Source organism: Peromyscus maniculatus, chromosome 12, assembly GCF_049852395.1.
Source record: "Peromyscus maniculatus bairdii isolate BWxNUB_F1_BW_parent chromosome 12, HU_Pman_BW_mat_3.1, whole genome shotgun sequence".
NCBI classification, from domain to species: Eukaryota; Metazoa; Chordata; class Mammalia; order Rodentia; family Cricetidae; genus Peromyscus; species Peromyscus maniculatus.
In genome coordinates this window covers 6,935,954-6,957,465 of record NC_134863.1, presented here as the reverse complement: position 1 = coordinate 6,957,465, position 21,512 = coordinate 6,935,954, and the positions used below count along the sequence as shown (strand labels likewise).

Genomic DNA, 21,512 nt, shown 5'->3' with positions numbered 1-21,512 from the left:
AACTCTCTTTCTCCTATGAGATACCATGGCCATGGTGTTTTATCAAAGCAATAGAAAAATAACTATTACAGGGTTCAATCAGCTACATGAGAGGGAAGGAAGTGTTAGGGGAAGAGTGAGGAAGCCCAAAGCACCAGAAAAAGCAGGCTATCAGCTCCGTTCGCCATCTGAAAGAAAGAACAAAAAAGAAAAAAAAATGCCATTCCAAGTAAGTACTCAAGACGGTTGGAACGCAATGGAATCTCCTAGCAGATTTCAGGACCTACTGCTGTGGCGTCCTGATCCAAGGGAACATCACAGCAGCCCTCAGTGCCTGCTGCTGTGGGATTATGAAGCATGAGTTTGGCTTCAGAGGCTTCTCCAGAAAACTTTAATTTGCTAGTCATCCCGACCACTGTAGACAAATTTCTAAATGGTCTTATTGTACAGACCTCCAGGCAAACTTTATTTATTAACATAAAAATAAAATATAACCACATACTAGTGCCATGAGTTCCAGCCTCCAGCAGCACAGGGCTCAAAGGGATCCACAGAGTCAGTGAACTAAGACTTTTTCATCTGAGGGGGTAAAGGAAAAGATGCACACACTCTTGATGGTTTCCTTCCAACCTTTTCTCTATTCTTGTTCTTATTTTTCCTCTACAGCTCTCCTGGTGCTTTCTCTTTCTCATTCTGATATTTTCCTTCCAACTCAGTTTATTTTCTCTCATACAACTTAGATACTCTAGCAAATACCTTTCAAGAAACATAAAGATTACAATGTGGTTACATTCTATTTTTCCAGTGAATTATTACAATGAATACAAGTAAAAACCAGCATGTATTCCATAACCCTTATATGATTAAACATTTTTACATATTACAGGCAAAAAAGCAGGTTTTTTCCAAAACCCACATACATTCATTTCCAAGCAACTTGTTATAGATTCACACAGCATAAGCAAGCACAGTTCTTTTCCTGGCAGGCTGCATACTGTGGTTATAAAGAGAGAATCAATTACTCTACTACTTACCTTGAAAGGTAACCTTATAAGAAATCTTAGAAGAATCATAAATCTAAACTTTTATATATGAAAAATAATGTCAGGTCTATTTTAAATCCCCAGGGTGCATACCAAACCCACTCATCAACACATTTTTTATATCAGGAAGCTGGGGGTAGAAATGGACACAAGGAATTAATCATTGCCTTTGGTCACCAACCCATCCTAGCAACAAAGGTGTGTTGGCTGATAATAATTGGGCTGCTTTGTTTTTGATAACTAACCTTAATGAATCTATCACTCACCTACATGCCTTCCTAAAACTTTAGATAATCTTTTGGTGTTTTTCACCTTAAAGCTATTTGAGGAAAACATCTTAATCTAACCTTAAGATGTTTTCAAAGCTTTGTTTCAGCTCTGTTGCTCTCTGAAACCTGTTAATACATCTCCCATCATAAAGATACAAAGAATTAAACTAGCTGGGCTTCTGGGACTCAGTCGTTTTCCTTAATCATTAACCTAAGCCACAGTCTATATAGTTCTTCAATCGAAACGCCTGTGTTCTAGCTGTTGACTCTTCCATGTTTTATTTTTTACCCTCTGCAGCCTCTGCTTTATCAAAGTCAGGGGCAACATTTTATCCTACCTTTCCCTATGTTAAGTTTTCCACTAAATGAACCTCTATTTTAATTCTTTACTATATTTATTAAAAAACCTTCAATCATCAAAATCATATTTAAAATAACACTATTATTGCATAAAATCATTGCTTCAGTTAAATAGTTAAACAGGAGGAAATCATCTCCTTAATAACCCACAGGTAAAAATGCCTCATAGAATGGAATATTTCCCTGAGATAATCACACTACATTACAGGCAGTGGGGATCTCCCAGCGCCAATTCACACCATGCCAGATACCAGAGAAAATGACAGTCGCAAATATACAAAGACACAGCAATAGTAAGAAACATTCTAGGACCTAGGCTCCCTCAGGGCCTTGACTATCAAAGATTCACCCATCAGGGATTTGTTTCCTGGTGGATTGATCCCCTGAAATCAATTGACATCTGCTGCTCCTCTGACATGGTCACCAGCACATGCTCCTGAAATCCTGTTCAAAAGATTGGAAGCCAGATCCTGGCAAAACAGGAGCCTTTTGTAAACATTTAGGGTTTTTGTTTTTGTTTGTGTTCATGGTTTCTTGTAAATTATTTGGTCATTTTAAGCCTATAATAAGATGGTAATGATGGTGTCAGTGTGCATAAAGTGAGGCCTGGAGGGGAATACAGCAAGGTCATGTGTAAGCAGTTTGGCAGAGACTAAACCCCATGATGGCTGCTTTGTTCTTCCTTCAAAGTCTCTGGGTGGCTCACTAAGTAAAGCGCGAGTGTCAGGAGGGACATGGAGGTCATGTACATTCAATTGGTCTGCTCCACCTTCGTGTCTGTTCTTCATTTTTCTTTTCCTTGGCAACCACGGGCTTCAATCACACTGCCACCTCCATTGTTCTTACTCGGTGCTTCTTGGGAATTTGCGGAAGTTACAAAACAATTTGAACATGAGACAAGAAAGCCATCTTATGGAGAACAGACATTTTTATGAACTTTGTTGAGTAACAGTGAGAGCCTTAGACACACTGCTCCAACTTGAAAGGATTATATTCTGATCTCACCAATATATACACCACCTTTGACTTTTACGTAGTCAGCATTATTACAGAGTAGTGACTCTTTATAATCCTTGTCTTTTTTCCTCTTTCTCCAGGAGTTCAGGAGGAAGTGCTAGACCTATGAGTAATAAGCAGAAAACATTCAATGACTCTGATAGCTAAGAACTTCATAGTTTCATTATCACAATTGTAGGCCTTTGTAGCAAGAGAGCAAAACAGTTCCTGTCCTGCTTCCTCATTTATCTAGTTCACTGTGATCATCCATTGCTATAACTTACACCACAGATGTAGTCAGCTTCATCTTCAGGCTACATGTTGGAGATTCTTAAGTAGCGATGAGCCCCAAAGCTGGAGCCAGAGAAGCGGTCCAGAATCCCATCCCCCTTGCTGTGGCTTCCATCACTCTTAAGATACATCACAAACTTGGGATTCTTTTCTGGATGTTGCTGGTACCATTCAATGTTGTAGGTGCTGTGCTCACTACTCAAGGTGCAGGTTAGTTTGGCTGAGGCTCCCAGGGAGGCAGAGGCAGAGGGTGACTGAGTCAGCACAAGCTGGGAGAAAGACCCTGAAAATAGAGAAACTCATTATGTCCATGCTGAGAGAAGAGAGGAGAATGTATCTGCTGTCAGATGGTTTCCCTGAACTGGGATCAGGGTGCAGATGACTCCTGACCTGAACAATGAAGGAGGAAGAAGAGGAGAGGAGTCCAGGCCATAGTGCAGACACCACTGAGCTCTGCTGAGACAGATATGGTGCAGGTCTCTCTAGTCCTCTAACAATTCTCAGAGGACTGACAGGGCCCTTCATGCAAATTTTTCTCAGTCAACCAAATCCCTTCTCAGGTGTGTCTGCCATCAAGAGCCTGGGTGTCACTTCCTGCCTGAGGCTGCCCAAGGGACCACAGTGACCCCAGCTGGTGGCCCTGTTGAGTCCTGAGCAGACACAAAGAGACAGATGTTTGTGTTGTCAGCTGAGTCTCCAGACTCTTCAATGTCACCTACAGACCCCACTGAGCAGGTTCAGGTCTACCATGTCCGTGTCCACGTGACTTCTTCCAAGGCTGTGATCATCAAACACTTTCTGATCAAGGACAGAAGGACTTGCCTCCTCTGGGCACAATATGTAGACTGAATTTATGAGGAGCTCTTCATCCAGTGGCTTCTCCCATACAGACTGAAGACACAGAAATTTCCTCCATGAGCCCCTTCTCAGATTGCACAAGAAGCCACAGCCCTCCATGGTTCCTCAGCATATTGATGCATAAAGATTTACTGGTGAATATTGGTGACTACTAGGATAAAATTATAGTGTCATATTGCTTTAATGCATTAGAAATATTTTTTTTAAAGAAAATCAGAAGGCAAAACAAAGCAGACATTGCATTCACTGGGTTAAAAAGCAGTGGGCCTGTGATGGTTTTTAATTAAGGATTAGAGCATCATGAAGAATGAATGGGTGTTACGGCTTCCAAAGAAACTCAGGGAACCCTCCCTAGTATGCATCTGATATAAAAATACATTAACTATCTGCAGGGGCTTTAAGGGGATGGAAGAAAGGAGTACAGCCCTAAATTCGAAAAAAGAATTAACGAATCAAGATAGGAAGAGAAATCATTGCTGAGACTGGGCAGGAGCAAGAGGGGTACCAGGTGATACTTGCTGAGGCATGCTTTAACTCATATGCTGTTAAAGAAACTGTCTACGTGGAATTTCTTTGTCAAACTCCTCCCCTTTTAGCTCAGGGAATATGTAGAATACAAAATAGAAACAAGTAAGAGCCAGATGTAGTGGATTACTCTAATGAAAGAGCATCTTCCAGACACCACAGGCCTGATTCACATGTGAACTCACAGAGACTGTGAAAGCATGTACATGACACATTTGAACCAGACAAAATTTCAGCACCAAGAAACAGAAGTAGACTAAAATTCAGCCCCTAGCCATGATGTTATCGTAATACATAACTTCTAGAAAAGAGAAAATCAGTTTTCTCCAGTGAGATATCACCAACTATAATAAACACACTCAGGCAGTAGCTGGCCAGCAGAAAACAGAATGCATGGTGTGTGTGTGTGTGTGTGTGTGTGTGTGTGTGTGTATACATGTACTTTTTGTTTTGTTTCGGTATATTTTATTTAATTGATTTTCTTTTTTTAGTTGATTTGTTTTGTTTTTTTGTTATTTTTCTGTTTTCTTTAGTTTGAGAGAAAGAAAGAATATAAAGTTGGTTGGGTAGGGAGTTGGAAAGATCTGGGAGGTGTTGGAGGAAGAGAAAGAACATGCTCAAAATATGTTATATAAAAACTTTAAATAATGTAATCAAATATTTTAGAATAATGTTAACTGGCACAAACAATGAAAGAAAGAGAGAGAAGAAAGCGGGAAAGAAAGACAGAAAGACAGAAGAAAAGGAAGGAAGGAATGAAGGAATGAAGGAAGGAAGGAAGGAAGGAAGGAAGGAAGGAAGGAAGGAAGGAAGGAAGGAAGGAAGGAAGACCAACCTAGACCTCTTTTGTCCCTGATCGAAGCAATGCATCGAACTGTACATTGTATCTTTTCATAACCCTTTTTTTTATTTTACAGTACAATTCAGTTCTACATAACAGCCACAGATTCCCTTATTCTCCCCCTTCCTACCCCCCTCCCCTTCCCCCCAGCCCACCCTCCATTCCCACCACCTCCAGATTAAGGCCACCCCCAAGGACTGAGATTGACCTGATAGACTCAGTCCAGGCATGTCCAGTCCCCTCCTCCCAGACTGAGCCAAGCGTCCCTGCATAAGCCCCAGGATTCAAACAGCCAACTCATGCACTGAGCACAGGACCTGGTACTGCTTAGATGCCTCCCAAACAGATAAAGCCAATCAACTGTCTCACCTATTCATAGGGCCTGATCCAGTTGGGGGCCCCTCAGCCTTTGGTTCATAGTTCATGTGTTTCCATTCATTTGGCTATTTGTCCCTGTGCTTTATCCAACCTTGGTTTCAACAATTCTCACTCATATAAACCCTCCTCTTTCTCACTAATTAGACCTTTAACTGCTGTGAAGGCTCAGCATATAAAGGTACTTGCTGCCAAGCCTGACAATATGAGATGATTCTTGGAACAAACCATGGTGGAAGGAAATGGCTGACTTATGCAAGTTGTCCTCTAATATTTCTCTCTCCCTCCCTCTCTCCCTCCCTCCCTCTCTCTCTCTCTCTCTCTCTCTCTCTCTCTCTCTCTCTCTCTCGTTCTCTCTCTCTCTCACTCACACACACACACATACATGCACGTACACACACTGACACACACTAAATCATTACATAAATATGTAAATAAATAAAGTTTTAAAACATGTTGACTCTTTCATGATTTGTTGCTACTTTCTGTGCACCTGTGGTTCTCCCTTATTTTAGGTCCTTCTTATTATTGCTGATATTTATATAGTGATGTGAATTTCTTGGGAAGGAAATGTCAGGCCCCACTTCTGACCCACAGATGCAAGATCTATATGTACCCTGTGTTCTAACAAGGATTGAACTAACACAGGCTACAAAATGTTGATATTTTGGCTATGAACTTTTTCTGATTCCTCTATTTATTCTGTTTCCTACCACCATGTTCAGCAAAAGAACTTCATAACTCCCTTTGTGTGTATTATATGCCAGGATTAACTTCCTTAAGATTTCCCACTATAAATGACAGGCATGTCCCTCAGTGTCATACAGTTCACTCACTTCTAATAACAAGGTAATACTTACAGGAACATACATTCACAGGTGGACACCATAGAAGAAATGGCTTCTTCTAGAAGCTGCACTTCTCTGTCATTGCTTACAGTATTATAATATTAAAAGAGGAGGGATATCTTTATGAATTAAGACTGAAAGTTAACTTTAGAGTTTAGTTGCAGTTATAAAGCTAGATATAAGAGCCAAAATGTTAACATCCTTGAGAGTAAAATATGACACAGACAGCTTATGTTGGAGAGGATGTGGAGAAAGGAAACACTCCTCCACTGCTGGTGGGAGTGCAATCTTGTACAGCCTCTCTGGAAATCAATACTGCACTATCTCAGAAAATTTGGAATCAACCTACCTTAATACCCAGCAATATCACTCCAGAGCATATACCCAAAATATGCTCAACCACACCACAAGGACACTTGATCAACGATGTTTTTAGCAGAATTATTTGTAATAGCCAGAACCTGGAAACAACTTAGATACCCTTAAATGGAAGAACAGATAAAGAAAATGTGGTATATATACACAGTGAAGTATTATGCAGTGGTAGAAAAAAATGTCATCATAAAATTTGTAGGCAGATTGACAGAACTAGAAAAAATCATCAAGAATGGGATAACCCAGACCCAGAAGGACAAACATCGTATGTACTCACTCATTAGTGGATATTAGATGCAAAGCAAAAGATAACCAGGCTACATATAATTCACAGCCACACAGAAGCTAGGTAAAGAGGAGGACCCTAAGAGGGACATGCATGGATTACCCCAAGATGGGAAAAGGGTTAAGATCTCCTGGGTAAATGGGAGGGAGTGGGTAGAATGGAAAAAATGGGGGTGGAAACATAAGGGATTTAGATGGCCAAGTGTGGGGAGGGATGCAGAGGGAGAGCAATTCAAGAGATATCTTACATAGTTAGCCAGTATGGGGTTAGGGAGAAACCTGGTGGTAGGGAAATCCCCAGGAATTCACTAGGATGTCCCAAGGTAAGACCCCTAGCAATGGTGGAGAGGGTACCTGAACTAGCTTTCCCCTCTACTCAATTGATGAATACCCAAATTGCCATCACAGAACCTACATCCAGTGACTGATGGAAGCAGTTGCAGAGACCCACAGCCAAGCACTTGGCTGATCTCCTAGAGTTCAGTCGAAGAGAGGGAGGAAGGACTACAGGTACAAAGGGGGTCAAGATCATGATGGGAAAAACCACAAAGACAGCTGACCCGATCTAGTGGGAACTCACCGACCCTGGACTGACAGTTGGGGAACCTACATGGGAATGAGCTAGGCCCTCTGAATGTGGGGGATAGTTCTGTGGCTTGATCTGCTTGTGGGGCCCCTGGCAATGGGAACAGGACCTATCCTGGGTACATGAACAGACTTTTTAAAGCCCATTATCTATGGTGGGATGCCTTACTCAGCCTTTATGCAGGGGGGACGGGTTTAGTCCTGTCCAAATTTGGTATGCTGGGCTGTGTTGACTACCCAAGGGAGGCCTTACCCCATATGAGGAGTGAATGGGGGGTTGGATGGGGGAGGTGTGGGATGAGAGAAGGGGAGGGAGGGAGAACAGTGTTTGGTATGTAAAATGAAAAAAAATTAAATACAACATATGAGTCAGCATCAAAGAAAGGAGTGCAAATTCAGAAACACTTCACAAATGGTGATTGGGTTTGTTAGTTCCCTGGGATGACAGGAACAACATACAACAACCCACTTGGCTAACACAAGTGACTTGTGCTGTCTCACACTGATTTCTGGAGGCTGACTTGCAGATTGAACACGCTAAGCCAAATACCCTACAGCTCCTCTTCTTTTCCTCCTTTGTACCTGTTGTTTGGGAACAATCTTTGTTGATCATTTGGTCATCAGACACAAGGGCCAATACCTATATCAGGTTTCACATGGCAATCCATCACTGCATCCTTGTGTTCTCAGAATCATCTAACGAACGCAGAGAGGAATCACTGTACTTTAGCATGAGATCCTTTGACTAGACATTACAGACTTATAAATGAGATGACATTCATTGGTACTCAGATTCAACACATCAGCTTATCTTTTTAGGGGGAAATATGCTAACCTAATGTCAGAGTAGAAATTATTTCCGTGTGTGTGTGTGTGTGTGTGTGTGTGTGTGTGTGTGTGTGTTAAATATGTGTTAAAGCTATACATTGAATTTACATTGCCTTCAAATTAAATGTAACATACCAATAGTTAGGAAATATGGATGGACAGTTATTTCACTTTGATCTAGTTGTACAGACAACATCACTGAGAATGCTTCTCCCTTGAGACCTATTGACTCTAGTCTTACAAACAAATACAACTAAGGGAGGAATAAAATACTTAAATTTTGTACTTTTAAAATCTCTATCATAATAGTTGACAAATATCTCCACGTTTGTGACTCTCACTAGGACACAAATGAAGACAGATGCTTCCCTTCATCTTCTTGTCTGTGGAGAGTCGACATCAGGATGGCAACAGAGCCTGGTCATGGGACCCACTCCAGAGGACTGGGCTTACACCCAGGCTCAGACAAATACACGTTTGTGTCTTGCTTCTCCATGTGTGTCTCACTGTGCTGACACCACTGCAGTGTTCATGCAGTCGCCTTCAGCACTGTCCTCAGATTGTAACCCTAGAGCCCAGGACAAGGTTATGTTTAAGGGGAAAAGTGACAGGAGACTGGGAGTGCCTGTTGTTGTTGGGTGAATCAGAGCCTAGAGGCTTGGCCAGGCAGCTTCTGGAACCAGTGTGGAAAGAGATGATCAGTAACTGATGGAGAGTGTCATTCCACAGCATACCCCATGGAAAAATGGAAAAATACCCCATGTTCCTGGATTGGCAGACTTAATATTGTGAAAATGTCTATACTGTCTAAATTAATTTACAGAAATAATGAAATAACTACTAAAATAGTAATATCACATTTTACATGTTTAGAAGAGAACAGTATGAGAACTACCTCAAATATTGCTATAAAGACAATCTGGTACTGGCATTATAAAAATAGATAAGGGATCAATAGATAAAATAGAGGAACCAGAAACAAAATGACAAAGACATGCCCACTTAGTTTTAACAAAGCAAAAACATAGTTGGAGGAAAATGGCCTATTAAACACATGGTGCTGGCAAAACTGGAATTCTACTTGAAGAAGATATTTGATTTATATTTTTCACCTTATGCAAAAATCAATTCAAAATAGATCCAAGACTAAACCCTAGTATAAGACTTCGGTCCTTAATTACCTCATCAGCCTGCAATGGCGCCCCAGCCTAAAAAGCGGGTAGGCCCTCTGTGTGTCCCTTTCTTTCCTTTCAGCTCCTTCCTTACATCTGTCCTCTCTCCCCCTCTCCCCCCTCTCACCCCCTCTCCCAATAAAGCTCTAAAAAGGTAACCATGGCTGTGATTCTTCCGATCAGCACTCTTCTTGCTTGCATGGCCGCTGCAGGCAGCAGCAGCCACGAGCAGCGTGCTGTTTAACCAACATTGGTGCCATGACTCAGATACACCACCGAGCAATGAGGACGTGCTGTGATGTCTGCTGCCTGCTGCCTCCACTGGACCCCCACACAGCTACTGCTGCTGTCACCACAGAGAGTCTGCCGTTCTTGCCGCTGTAGTCTGAGCTATATTCTTTGTGATGCACACCCTGGGGGTTGTCCTCAGGCTGTACTGGCAAGGGCAGACACATTTTTGATCCTGACAAGGGGGTAAATGGTGTCTAGGGTTCAATGGTGGACCAACTACAGTACAGTCACAGCCCCCATGATCCGTTGATGAAGAGGACTCCCAATAAAGCTCTAAAAAGGTAACCATGGCTGTGATTCTTCTGATCAGCATTCCCCCCCACACACACATGGCCACCGCTGCCGAGCAGAGTACCCTTTGACCAACACCTAGACCTCTGAAATTTTCAGGTGAATACACAGGAGATGCTCTTCAAAATATTGGCACGGGCAAGAACTCTTTCTATAGAACAGCAACAGCACAGAAGCTGACCCCATGGATCACCAGATGGATACATGAAAGTAAAAACTATCTGTGCAACGAGGGAAACAGTCAGCAGAGTAAACAACCCACAGAATGGGAGGGAAATCTTCACCAGCTACATTTCAGAAAAGAGGTTAAGACTCAGAGCTTTCAAAGAGTTTTTGACATTAAATAACAGTGCAATCAAACAGATGTCTGACTCCTGGGCTAATGACCTGAGAATTCCATACCCTACCATAGAGATATTTGTATCTCATGCTTATTGCTGCTTTATTTACTATAGGAAAAAACTGGAATAATCATAGCTTGTTTATCAATAAATTCATGGATAGTGAAAATTTGGAACACACAAACACACACACACACACACACACACACACACACACACACACACACAAGACTATTCATATCTAAAGCAAAAGGGAGTTGAAAAAACTCCAGGAAATGGGTGGACTGAGAATGTACAATATTAGGCGAAGTCACACGCCCTCATGTTTTTTTCATATGTGGAATCTAGCCAATAATGACATATATATATTTAAACAAACATACATGTGGATACAGTATAACATGAAGAAAAGATAATGAGAAAGGCTAAATATAAGGGAATGTGGGAAGACTGAATGCAGGGAGTGTACATTAGTTATGAAAGAGGACATAAGGTATTGATAGCCCAGAGTCCGGGGAAGACACTACATCTGGCGTTGGATATCTGAGGGAAAAAAAATCTATGTACACTATGCTCTTAGGTCTGTTAACTTTATTCCTCTAAGACAAAAGTCTATCTATACAGCTACAGCTCCATCAGGAATTCAAAGTAGGAATAAATGTATAAACACCAAGCTCTTCGTCCAAACATCCTGACTTTGTGCTGGGACCTATGTCAGTAGCTCTGATAATTTTGAAACTCAGGCATGTTTCAAGCTGGGGTGAGGGGCTTCCTTAAAATGGGGGTGCTTTGGTCCTTTACTTCCTGTATCTCAGAACTAGAGAGGGTGAGTGCATCTTCCCAAGGCAGGCAGCGGCCACTTCCATTTTCTGAGCTTGTGGCAGGTGCTGTAGCTGTACCTTCTCCATTCCTCTAAAAATGGACAGCAAATTCCCTCCTCCTCCATGGAGACCCTGACTGAGGAAGTGACCACATCCCCAACAGGTTTCCCACTGCATAAATCCCTTCACAGGGATAACTCAAAATAATTTCCTTCCTCAAGCCAAAAAAATTCTACCGACCATCTCTTAGCATACATTCACCACTTTTGGGTTTGTCAGAGTGGGCAATGCAGAGAACAGACTTTGTTTCTGTATTAATTGTTTCTCTAAATTGAATTCTACCACTGCCCGGAGGTACAGGGAATATTTTCTTAAGCTCCCTCTCTTTAGCCTTGGTTCTTGCTCTCTGCAGTTGTACTCATTCCATAGTCGCATATAAGCCCTCCACCCACTCAATTTTTAGTTTTAAAGTCCTCCACGCTGCTTCCTTCCTTTCTCTGTTCCTATCTTCTCCTTTCTTCTCTACAGCTCTACTGTCTCTCCTACTGAAACTACAACACCTTCCCCATTTGTCCACCTCAGAGATGTGTCCATTCCAAACTGTCTGGTTTATTCTCCCAGAGCCTCCAAGAGTGCATGAGTATCCTCTGCCTTCCAGTCCTACATACCACAAACACCTTGTCATCAACCTGCCTGTCCAAAGTAACATTTTAATAATATTTTTACATGATCGATTTCCCAGAAATGTACCCACAATATTATTTTTTGTTTTTCATATAATCATCAAAGTGGTTCTCAAGTATTAACCAACACAGGGTTCTACTGTCCAAGCATGATGCCCATGGAAATTCATCCAAATCCTTGACCAGATACTGGAGCTGTCTTAGCTGTGTCTCTTTGCTCTATTAGTACAAACAGTTCTTCTCCAAGTTCCTGTCCCCCCTCTATGGTGATCCTAAACTGATTTGTTTCCTTATTCTTGACTGTCACAATTGCAGCAGAAGACATGTTTTCACATCTTTAATTACATGTTTTATCTAACAAATTCCACTCTTTACCTTATTGCCTCAGTTTACTCTTAGTACCTTCCTCACCCCTCCCGTGAGCATCTCATTATCTCTATCAGAGGTGGAAAAGATGCCAGAAAGGGGAAAATATATACTATAGTGGTTAATCATCCAGAAAATGGAAAATTACATGAAACTGAAAAACTGTGAGCAAGAAATCGGGTGTGTGAGTAATCCATCTATCCCAGGTTTTCATTCTGTTAGTAAAATAAATCAGAAGGTAAGCAAAAGTCTACCCAACTTTTTGACATATTGCTTTTCCTTCTCTCTGCCATCCAATATGTGCTCAAATGTGATGCATGTTGAATTTAATCACTACTTACCTTTCTGAGCTGAAATTAGACATCTGTCTATATATATATATATATATATATATATATATATATATATATATATATATTTGCTTTTACGAGACAGGGTTTCTCTGCATAGCCCTGGGTGTCCTGGAACTCACTCTGTAGACCAGGCTAGCTTGAACTCACAGAGATCCACCTGCTTCTGCCTCCCAAGTGCTGGGATTAAAGGCGTGAGCCACCACCGCCCAGTGATAAAATTATTATTAATATAGTATTTGTGGTTTTCTTGGGCTCCTTCACTGAGCTTGCTTTGTCGCCTTTCATTATCACCTTTCATGCTCTTCAGAGCTTTCCAGAGGAAGGACAGTTCACAGAATGGGAGAGCTCCATTACATTTGCATATCCACTGTGTGTAGATTTTAACATTTACGTGTGCACTAGGTCTTCCCTTAACATTCCATTATAGACCTTGATTGGAGCTTCTATAGAGTTGGATAACCTAGGCTTTGTCCCCATAAGAATATGCTATTGTTTTGCTTAGCAACTGGGGACAGACTCTCAGGGAGTAAAACCTCATCCTTATGCCTTAGGGAAGTGAGAGTCTAATCTAGGGCCTCCTTAATAGTTTAGAACAACTTCTTGAAGCAGTGGCTTTGCCCAAGTGTGCTTCCCATTTTACAGATACATTTGGCAATACAGAGAATTAGTGATGTCATAATGGAGGGAAAACATGAAAACGTGCAATGACTCATGATCAGATATGATGCTAAACACATCACACATATAAGGAAGGCTCTGACACGAAATGTCAGTAGTGTTGCCCTCCAAAATTCCTTTCTTCAACATTTTGTACTCCATGGACTGACCCTAAAAATGTAAAGAGGTCAGACATCCATATGAGGGAGGAAAAAGTAGACTCTTGCAATGAACCTAGAGGAAATTATAACTTGGCAACCTAAAAGCAGTACTTTTTTTAAGGAGACATGAAAAAACATAGTCCATTTCACAAATGATTTCACAGCTGCTGCTCTGGGGAGTTTTTGTCTTACTTCCCCATGATTCTCATCACTGTGACTAGAAGACTGACAGTAGTAGTCAGCCTCATCTTCAATCTGCAGATCAGTGATGGTCAGCGAGGCTGAGTTGGAGGAGCTGTCAATGGAGCCCAAGAACCGATCAGGAACCCCAGATGGTCTTTTATCATCCTCATAGATGACAGCTGTGGGTGAACTTCCAAAGTGCTGCTGGTACCAGTACACATAGTAGTTTCCTATGCTACCACTGCTGCGCAGGCAGGTGATAGTGACTGTGCTCCCAAGATTCCCTGACACAGAGTTTGGCTGAGTTAGCACGTACTGGGCATATGACCCTGTAAAAGGAAGATAAAATACATCAGTAAGGACAAGGAAACCTCATTCATAGGGAAGAACTTAAGCCAAATATCCCAAGCAACAGTTACTGTCCCAGAATTCCTTAAATCCACCCACTTGTTAAGTGACAAAGGAAGATGAGGAATAGTGGAGCCGAAGTCATGGTGAAGACACACAGGTCCCGCTTCCTGACTCCAATGGACTGATTGTAGCTGGGCTCCCCTTCTTATCTGTCCGGGGAGTCTAAATACAGGCTGGCTCCATGCAAATGCCCCTCTTCCTGAGGATGTATAGGCCCCTCCTTTTGCTTCAGATTGGGTCTGACTGAGAAGTGGAAAGACTACACAGGCAGTGAGGATGTGAGCTCCACCTAGTGGCAGGAGAGAAAACCTGAAAGTGAAGGAAAAAACATCAGAAATTGGGGAGAACTAGGCAGGTGCTTAGCCATATCACTCCCTAAGGCAACCATTGACTGCCATCTGGTGCGTGACTGCAAGGTCCCTGCTGTGGGATGGTCTGTATGTCAAATTGTTCTGATTGGTCAATAAATAAAACACTGATTGGCCAGTGGCCAGGCAGGAAGTAGGTGGCCAGGCAGGAAGTAGGTGGGACAAGGACAGAGGAGAATTCTGGGAAGCGGAAGGCTGAGGCGGAGAGACACTGCCAGCTGCCGCCATGACCAGCAGCATGTGAAGACGCCGGTAAGCCACGAGCCATGTGGCAGGTATAGATTTATGGAAATGGATTAATTTAAGCTATAAGAACAGTTAGCAAGAAGCCTGCCACGGCCATACAGTTTGTAAGCAATATAAGTCTCTATGTTTACTTGGTTGGGTCTGAGCGGCTATGGGTCTGGCGGGTGACAGAGATTTGTCCTGACTGTGGGCAAGGCAGGAAAACTCTAGCTACAGGTCCCCCCCCTCCGACAGTGAGACCATTTGGGAAGTCACAAAGCCCTATCTGGACTCTGAGTGGAACATGAATTGTCCCTTAATGTAATTTTGTATGTGTCAACTGAGGCAGTAGGCAAACTAATTTACTTTTGCATAGAGAATCAATGCCTGGTTTAAGAGTTTTTGTTTTGTTTTGTTTAACTCTAGAAGACCAGTGGTTGTAATAGTGGTCATTTCTAGGCAATAATTTATTAATGGATTGGAGTTAAGTGTGGGTTTCAGCAGTTAAGAGTGTTGGCTGTTCCTGCAGAGGAAATGATTTTCATTCCCACATTCCCATCACCCATGTCAGACAGCTCAGAAACTCCTGTCCTTCCAGCACTGTGAGATTAGATGTCCTCCTTGGCCTCCACAGATACCCAGACATACTTGTGAGCACACAATCAAGAGTGCACACACTGTCGATAGAAAGATTGACTATCATCTGCTGTCCACACATTATATCTAAAGAAACAGTGAAAATGTCATGGCTGACATCTTCAACTTGAATTCTAAGGGAATCCCTTGTCAAACAGTTGAAAATTTGTAGTGTTTGAAGAGCCTAGCAATAGAGATGAACACATAACATTATATATGCTGAGACTAAGTTGTCGAACATGAAAATGTTTAGTTTCTGAGTCTATTTTTTATACGAAGTAGGTAGTGTCCATGAACCTATTGAATACTTTTGTTGGTAGAAATATTTTTTCCTGGACAATACTCCATCATGATAAAGAAGTAAGTATACAACATAGTTATGAATTCACTACTCATGTGGCCAATGGTATCATGGAACAGGAAGTAGATCACAGGGTAGCTCTTGTGTAATACTTCTCAATGGCATTGCTACCTGTGCAGTAATGATTTCTGAATGACTTGGTCTTGCAGGCAGCACTGTCCTCGCATGATCAGCCCATCACTGCCCCCTGATGGGCATGAGAAGTATTTGGGGATGAAACTAGTTCTTTCAGGGAATGTATTGAAGGAGGGTTAAAAGACCATGGGTACTCAAGGAAAGTAAAGGCAGGCTTCCTGAGACTGTCAATTCTTCCTAGAAAACTTTTCAAGGGGAAACAGCTAGAAGGCATAGGGATGGGTACCAACACAGACCTAAAAGCGGAGAGGGGACATTCAGGGGCCCTGTAAGGTACCCCAGCCAGCATCTATTTAATAGACTTCCAGTCTTCTCCAATCCTAAATCTATAAAGCTGTCATGGTCCCCTTCTCCACAACTTGGTCTGTTTTTCTCAGTCATTCAATTCGTTGTTCATGACAGAGGGGAACCTTGGCAATTCCCTAAACAACTACCAGAACTCCAGTTACATACCTCGGGGTCTCTCATCTAGGATTGGAGATGACCTCTTCTCAAGGTCCAATACAAGACTAAAAATCTTAGAAAAGGACTTTGAAATTGCCATGACCCATGTGGCACTACAAGGTTGCTTCAACACTAAATGACTCTCATCCACAACTGTATATGGGAAACTCAGTCTGCTCCCACCTCTACTGAAAGTGTGGAAGGTAGGGGCTTGGGCTCTGATTAAGCAGGGTGGAAGGTGATTTCAACCTTGGAAACCAGGGCAAAGGCTTGTGCTTCCACTCTTCAGCCAACAGATATGGTAAATGGGACCCATGACAAACTGGTTAAGCTTGTGGGGAGAGTGGGAGAGAGAATATTCCCCATTCAATGAACCTGGCAGAGATCCACAGTGAAGCATATTCTTCATCTGATAGCTTCCTCACCCCACACCAGGCCCTTGGATCCTTGAGCTGTGAATAGCTAAATAGAGACACCTGACTGGGAGCAGGAAGGAAAATGGCCATAGCCTGGCTTTGGAGTTGTGGGTGTGGCTTAACATTAGAAGGAAACACACACTAGGACCTGGATTCCATCCTTACCACTGTAACAGTCAGGTGATGGAGGAAGTAGAGAAGACCGTGGGCCTCAGCATCATAGTTTTCCAACAGCTAGAATCAAAGATGGATCAGCTTGTTTGTCTGGGAGGGGGGAGATGAATGCCTGCTGGGCAGCCCTTTCTACCCAAGTCTGAATTCCTCTCTTCTTTCCTCCTTGTTGTCTGCTTCCACTTCTACCTCATTAAACACTAAGCATTCCTGCTTTTGTTTTTCAATGTGTTGTGGGAAACATTGAGTCCGGAGAGTGTTTTGAACAGTGGATTTTACACAGTCATAAGATTAGTAAATCAGTAAAGTTATAGGATATTAAAAAGGCACATCTCATTTCAATAAGTGCAAAAAATTAGAACAGAATACCCTGCTTCTTTCTATTTGGAAAGAGGATACAGTTTATTGATGTAACCAACCGTCTTATTAAATAAGAAACACAGAAACAATGTAAAAGAGAAAGTCGAGAGGTCAGAGCTCAGAGCTAAAATCTCACCCTTCCGCCTGTGGTGTCCCAGCTTCCCGAAAAAGACCTATTTCCTGTCTGTTCGTCTATTTATACTATTTTGTTCTGCCTTCTCATTGGTTGTAAACCCAAACACATGACTGCCTCGTCACTGTCTGAATGTACAGCCCCCTAGGTCTTAAAGGCATATGTCTCCAATGCTGGCTGTATCCCTGAACACACAGAGATCTTTGGGATTAAAGGCGTGTGCCACCACCGCCACACTCTTGCTATGGCTCTAATAGCTCTGACCCCCGGGCAACTTTATTTATTAACATACAATCAAAATCACATTTCAGTACAATTAGATTACCACCACATTTCCCCTTTTCTATTTTAATAAAAAGAAAAAAAGCAAAAGGTTATAACTAACAAAAGAAAAACTATATACAAAAGTACAATAACTATATACAATATATACAAGTAACAAATACCTAAACAGTATTCTCTTTTGTACTCTAAGGAACCTGTAGGTGATAGTCTAGCAGAGTAAGCCCAATGATAAAGGAAGAACAGAGCCCTTCCATTTCTTCCTTCAGGACTTGTAGCAGTCCATGCATAGTCCTCTGTTCACTGTTAACTCCTGCTTCACGTGGCACCAACAGGGTAGAGTGCTGGGTAAAATGGCTGTTTAGTCTGACACAACTACCACATCTGCAATATACTGGCAAGGAGGGGCCTAGTGTTAATGTGTAGCTCATTCCCAGCCTATGCGCCTCATCTTGGACTGCCATGCAGGATGACTGAGGTGTAGAGGAGGTCAGAGACTTGTCCTTCATCCTTGAGCCTCTGACCTTATGAGTGAGCAGGGATCTGATCTCTGACCCCTACCTTGGCTCTTTTTCATGCATTCTTGATTCTGATTCCAAGATACATATGGTGTCTTAGGAAGTTCCCATAAGTTAATATCCATGTTTCTAGGGCTGAAGGACATGAGCAATTGGGGAGCAACCTTCTTGACACACATCTTGCCACAGGCTGTGATTGTCCATAGTGTTCTGTGTATTCGTGGCTTTCTTTTGGGAATTTCAAGTTGCCCCACAGAGATCCAGGACCAGTCTCCACCCCCATAATCCTCCATCTCTCTCTTCTCTAGCCACTTTCTCCTACTTCTGGAATGCCATGTGGACTCTAGACTCTGTACCTAGTAATACATCAATGTGTGACAATTCCCTTATTCCGGGAATTTTGTCATGGTGTTTCATACTATAAAACATTTCTCAGAAGTGTCCCCAGAATGAGTCTCTATGTGTCGTGTCTTTTATATTCCATAATTTTCTCTTCCTCCTTCTCTAAACTTATCAGTCACAAGAAAAGAGTCCGGAACCCAAAACTTCTAGTGTACTACATTTACAGAATGACATTTGAATCTTACTAGGTCATCTGGCTCATCCCTTCACCTGATGGGCATAGGTAGAAGGCTGGTTGTGTGCAACTGAAGTTCTTGAACATGTAAAGACAGAGAAGTTAACCAGAGTCAGCTTGGAGCAGTCACATAAACAGAGTGACACAAGGCACAATAAGAAAAAAAAAAACTAAGTGATCCATGCAACTACATGAGCCGGGCAGTGGTGGTACACGCCTTTAATCTCAGCACTCAGGAGGCAGAGGCAGGTGGATCTCTGTGAGTTCAAGGCCAGTCTAGTCTACAGAGTGAGTTCCAGGAAAGGCGCAAAGCTACCCAGAGAAACCCTGACTCGGAAAAAAAAAAAAAAAACAACTAAGTGAAAACACATACATAGACACACCAAGACACACCCAGGGACACACACACATATACACACAGACACTATACACACAGACAGATATAGACACAGACACAGACACACACACACACACACACACACAAACAGAAGAACATTGTCTGAAATCTTAGGAAGTGTGACAACAGTAAAGTCACTGACATGTTATGGTCATTTGGACCAAACACCTGAAGCTGTGACTCCAATTATTAGAATATCTGCTCCCTACAATGACCTTGTCTTGAATTTACCTGCATCTATATACTGATGGCAGCCTCGTGTTCACAGGCCCCCATTTTGCATGGAAAGGATCACCTCTGAGAAATGCCTAGCCTTTGTGCCTTCTCTAAGAGAAGTCTCATGTCTTTGGTCTTCACCTTGCCAAAAATGCACAACTTATAATCATTATTTAGGAGTTTTGGTAAGTTTAAAGGGCTTGCAGATATATATGTATATGTTTATATATATATATATACATATATATATATCACAAAGCTGAAGTGTTATAAAGACCAGAAAACCATGTTCATAAACACATGTAGATTAGCCATTGTGCATTGTTCTTTCATAAAATATGCACCACATATGATGAATTATTGCAATTTATCTCATTATTCATACTTACCAAGATTGCATCATTTTTACCTTTGAGAGATAATGTAATGGGACATGAACATTCACTTTTAAATAGTTGTTTAAAGTTAAGTACATGGTGTACAGATGCTCAGAAGGTGATTAGACTGTGCACACATTGGTACCCTGTTTTGTTTTTAATTTTTTAAATTTTTATTTTATAATTTAATTTAATTTTACATATACCCATGGATTCCCTTGTTCTCCCCCCTCCTGCCCTCCCCCTGCCTTCCTCCCAGCCCCCCCCCCCATTCCCATCTCCTCCATGGCAAAGACTCCCCTGAGAATTGAGTTCAACTTGGTAGATTCAGTCCAGGCAGGTCCAGTCACCTCCTCCCAGGATGAGCCAAGTGTCCCTGTATAAGCCCCAGGTTCCAAACTGCCAGCATATGCACTGAGGGCAGGTCCCGGTCCCACTGCCTGGATGCCTCCCAAACAGATCAAGCTAATCAACTGTCTCACTTATCCAGAGGGCCTGATCCAGTTGGGGTCTCCTCAGGTATTGGTTCATAGTTCTTGTGTTTCCCTTCATTTGGCTATTTGTCCCTGTGCTTTTTCCAACCTTGGTCTCAACAATTCTCGCTCATACAAACCCTCCTCTTTCTTGCCAATTGGACTCCTGGAGCTCCACCCGGGGCCTGGCTGAGGATCTCTGCATCTGGTTCCCTCAGTCATTGGATGAGGTTTCTAGCATGATAGTTAGGGTGTTTGGCCATTCTATCACCAGAGTAGGTCAGTTCCGGCTGTCTCTCGACCATTGGCAGTAGTCTATTGTGGGGGTATCTTTGTGGATTTCTGTGGGCCTCTCTAGCACTTTGCTTCTTCCTATTCTCATGTGGTCTTCATTTATCATGGTCTTTTATTCCTTGTTCTCTCTCTCTGTTCTTGATCTATCTGGGATCTCCTGTTCCCTTAAGCTCTCTTTCCCTCCACCCTTGCCCTTCATTACCCCCACTCACGTCCAGGTTGTTCATGTAGATCTCGTCCATTTCTCTGTCATTGAGTGATCCCTATGTTTTTCTTGGGGTCCTGTTTTCTAGGTAGCCTCCCTGGAATTGTGAGTAGCAGTCTAGTCATCTTTGTTTTACATCTAGTATCCTCCTATAAGTGAGTACATATCATGTTTTCTTTCTGAGTCTGGGTTACCTCACTCAGCATGATTTAATCTCCAGTGCACATATAAAAAAGTTCAGACAATTCTATGCACACCCGTAACCCCAGCATATTCAGGGCCAGAGAAGGATGATTCTGGGTCCTGATGACTATTAGTCTCAGTTTAGCTTCAATGAAAAACCTTGATTGAAGGAAGGAAGACAAAAGTGAAAGACCAGGATTGTTATAATTTACATTTTTTTTTAAAGATTTATTTATTACGTATACAGCAGGCCAGAAGAGGGTACCAGATCACATTACAGACGGTTGTGAGCCACCATGTGGGTGCTGGGAATTGAACACATGACCTCTGGGAGAACAGGCAGTGCTCTTAACCTCTGAGCCATCTCTCCAGCCCTATAATTTACATTTTTAATTCTTTGAGAATTTAATGTGACTACTGTGTTTACATCATTCTATCCCACCTTCTCCTCAATCCATCTCATCCCATGTCCCCCCTTCAAATATATGAGTTCTTCTCTGATAACTACTATACTTACATAAACAGAGGAGTTCATTTAATGTTGCTCTTATAT

At 42.1% G+C, this 21,512-nt stretch overlaps 1 protein-coding gene across 2 annotated transcripts in view; it reads right to left on the bottom strand.

The window, feature by feature from the left end:
• The window catches only part of LOC121821659 (immunoglobulin lambda-1 light chain-like), a 755,041-nt gene that overhangs the window by 205,825 nt on the left and 527,704 nt on the right, over positions 1–21,512 (bottom strand). The window contains exons 1-2 of one of the 2 annotated variants that reach the window (XM_076548527.1): positions 14,225–14,352; positions 13,815–14,106 (exon numbers count right to left, since the gene is read on the bottom strand). The exons of the other annotated variant lie outside the window; for it this stretch is intronic. Of the exons in view, the coding sequence (XP_076404642.1) occupies positions 13,815–14,106; positions 14,225–14,270 (338 nt within the window). The 5' untranslated portion in view covers positions 14,271–14,352. Of the gene's footprint in view, positions 1–13,814; positions 14,107–14,224; positions 14,353–21,512 lie in introns of those variants that run through there. 2 annotated transcript variants of the gene reach the window in all.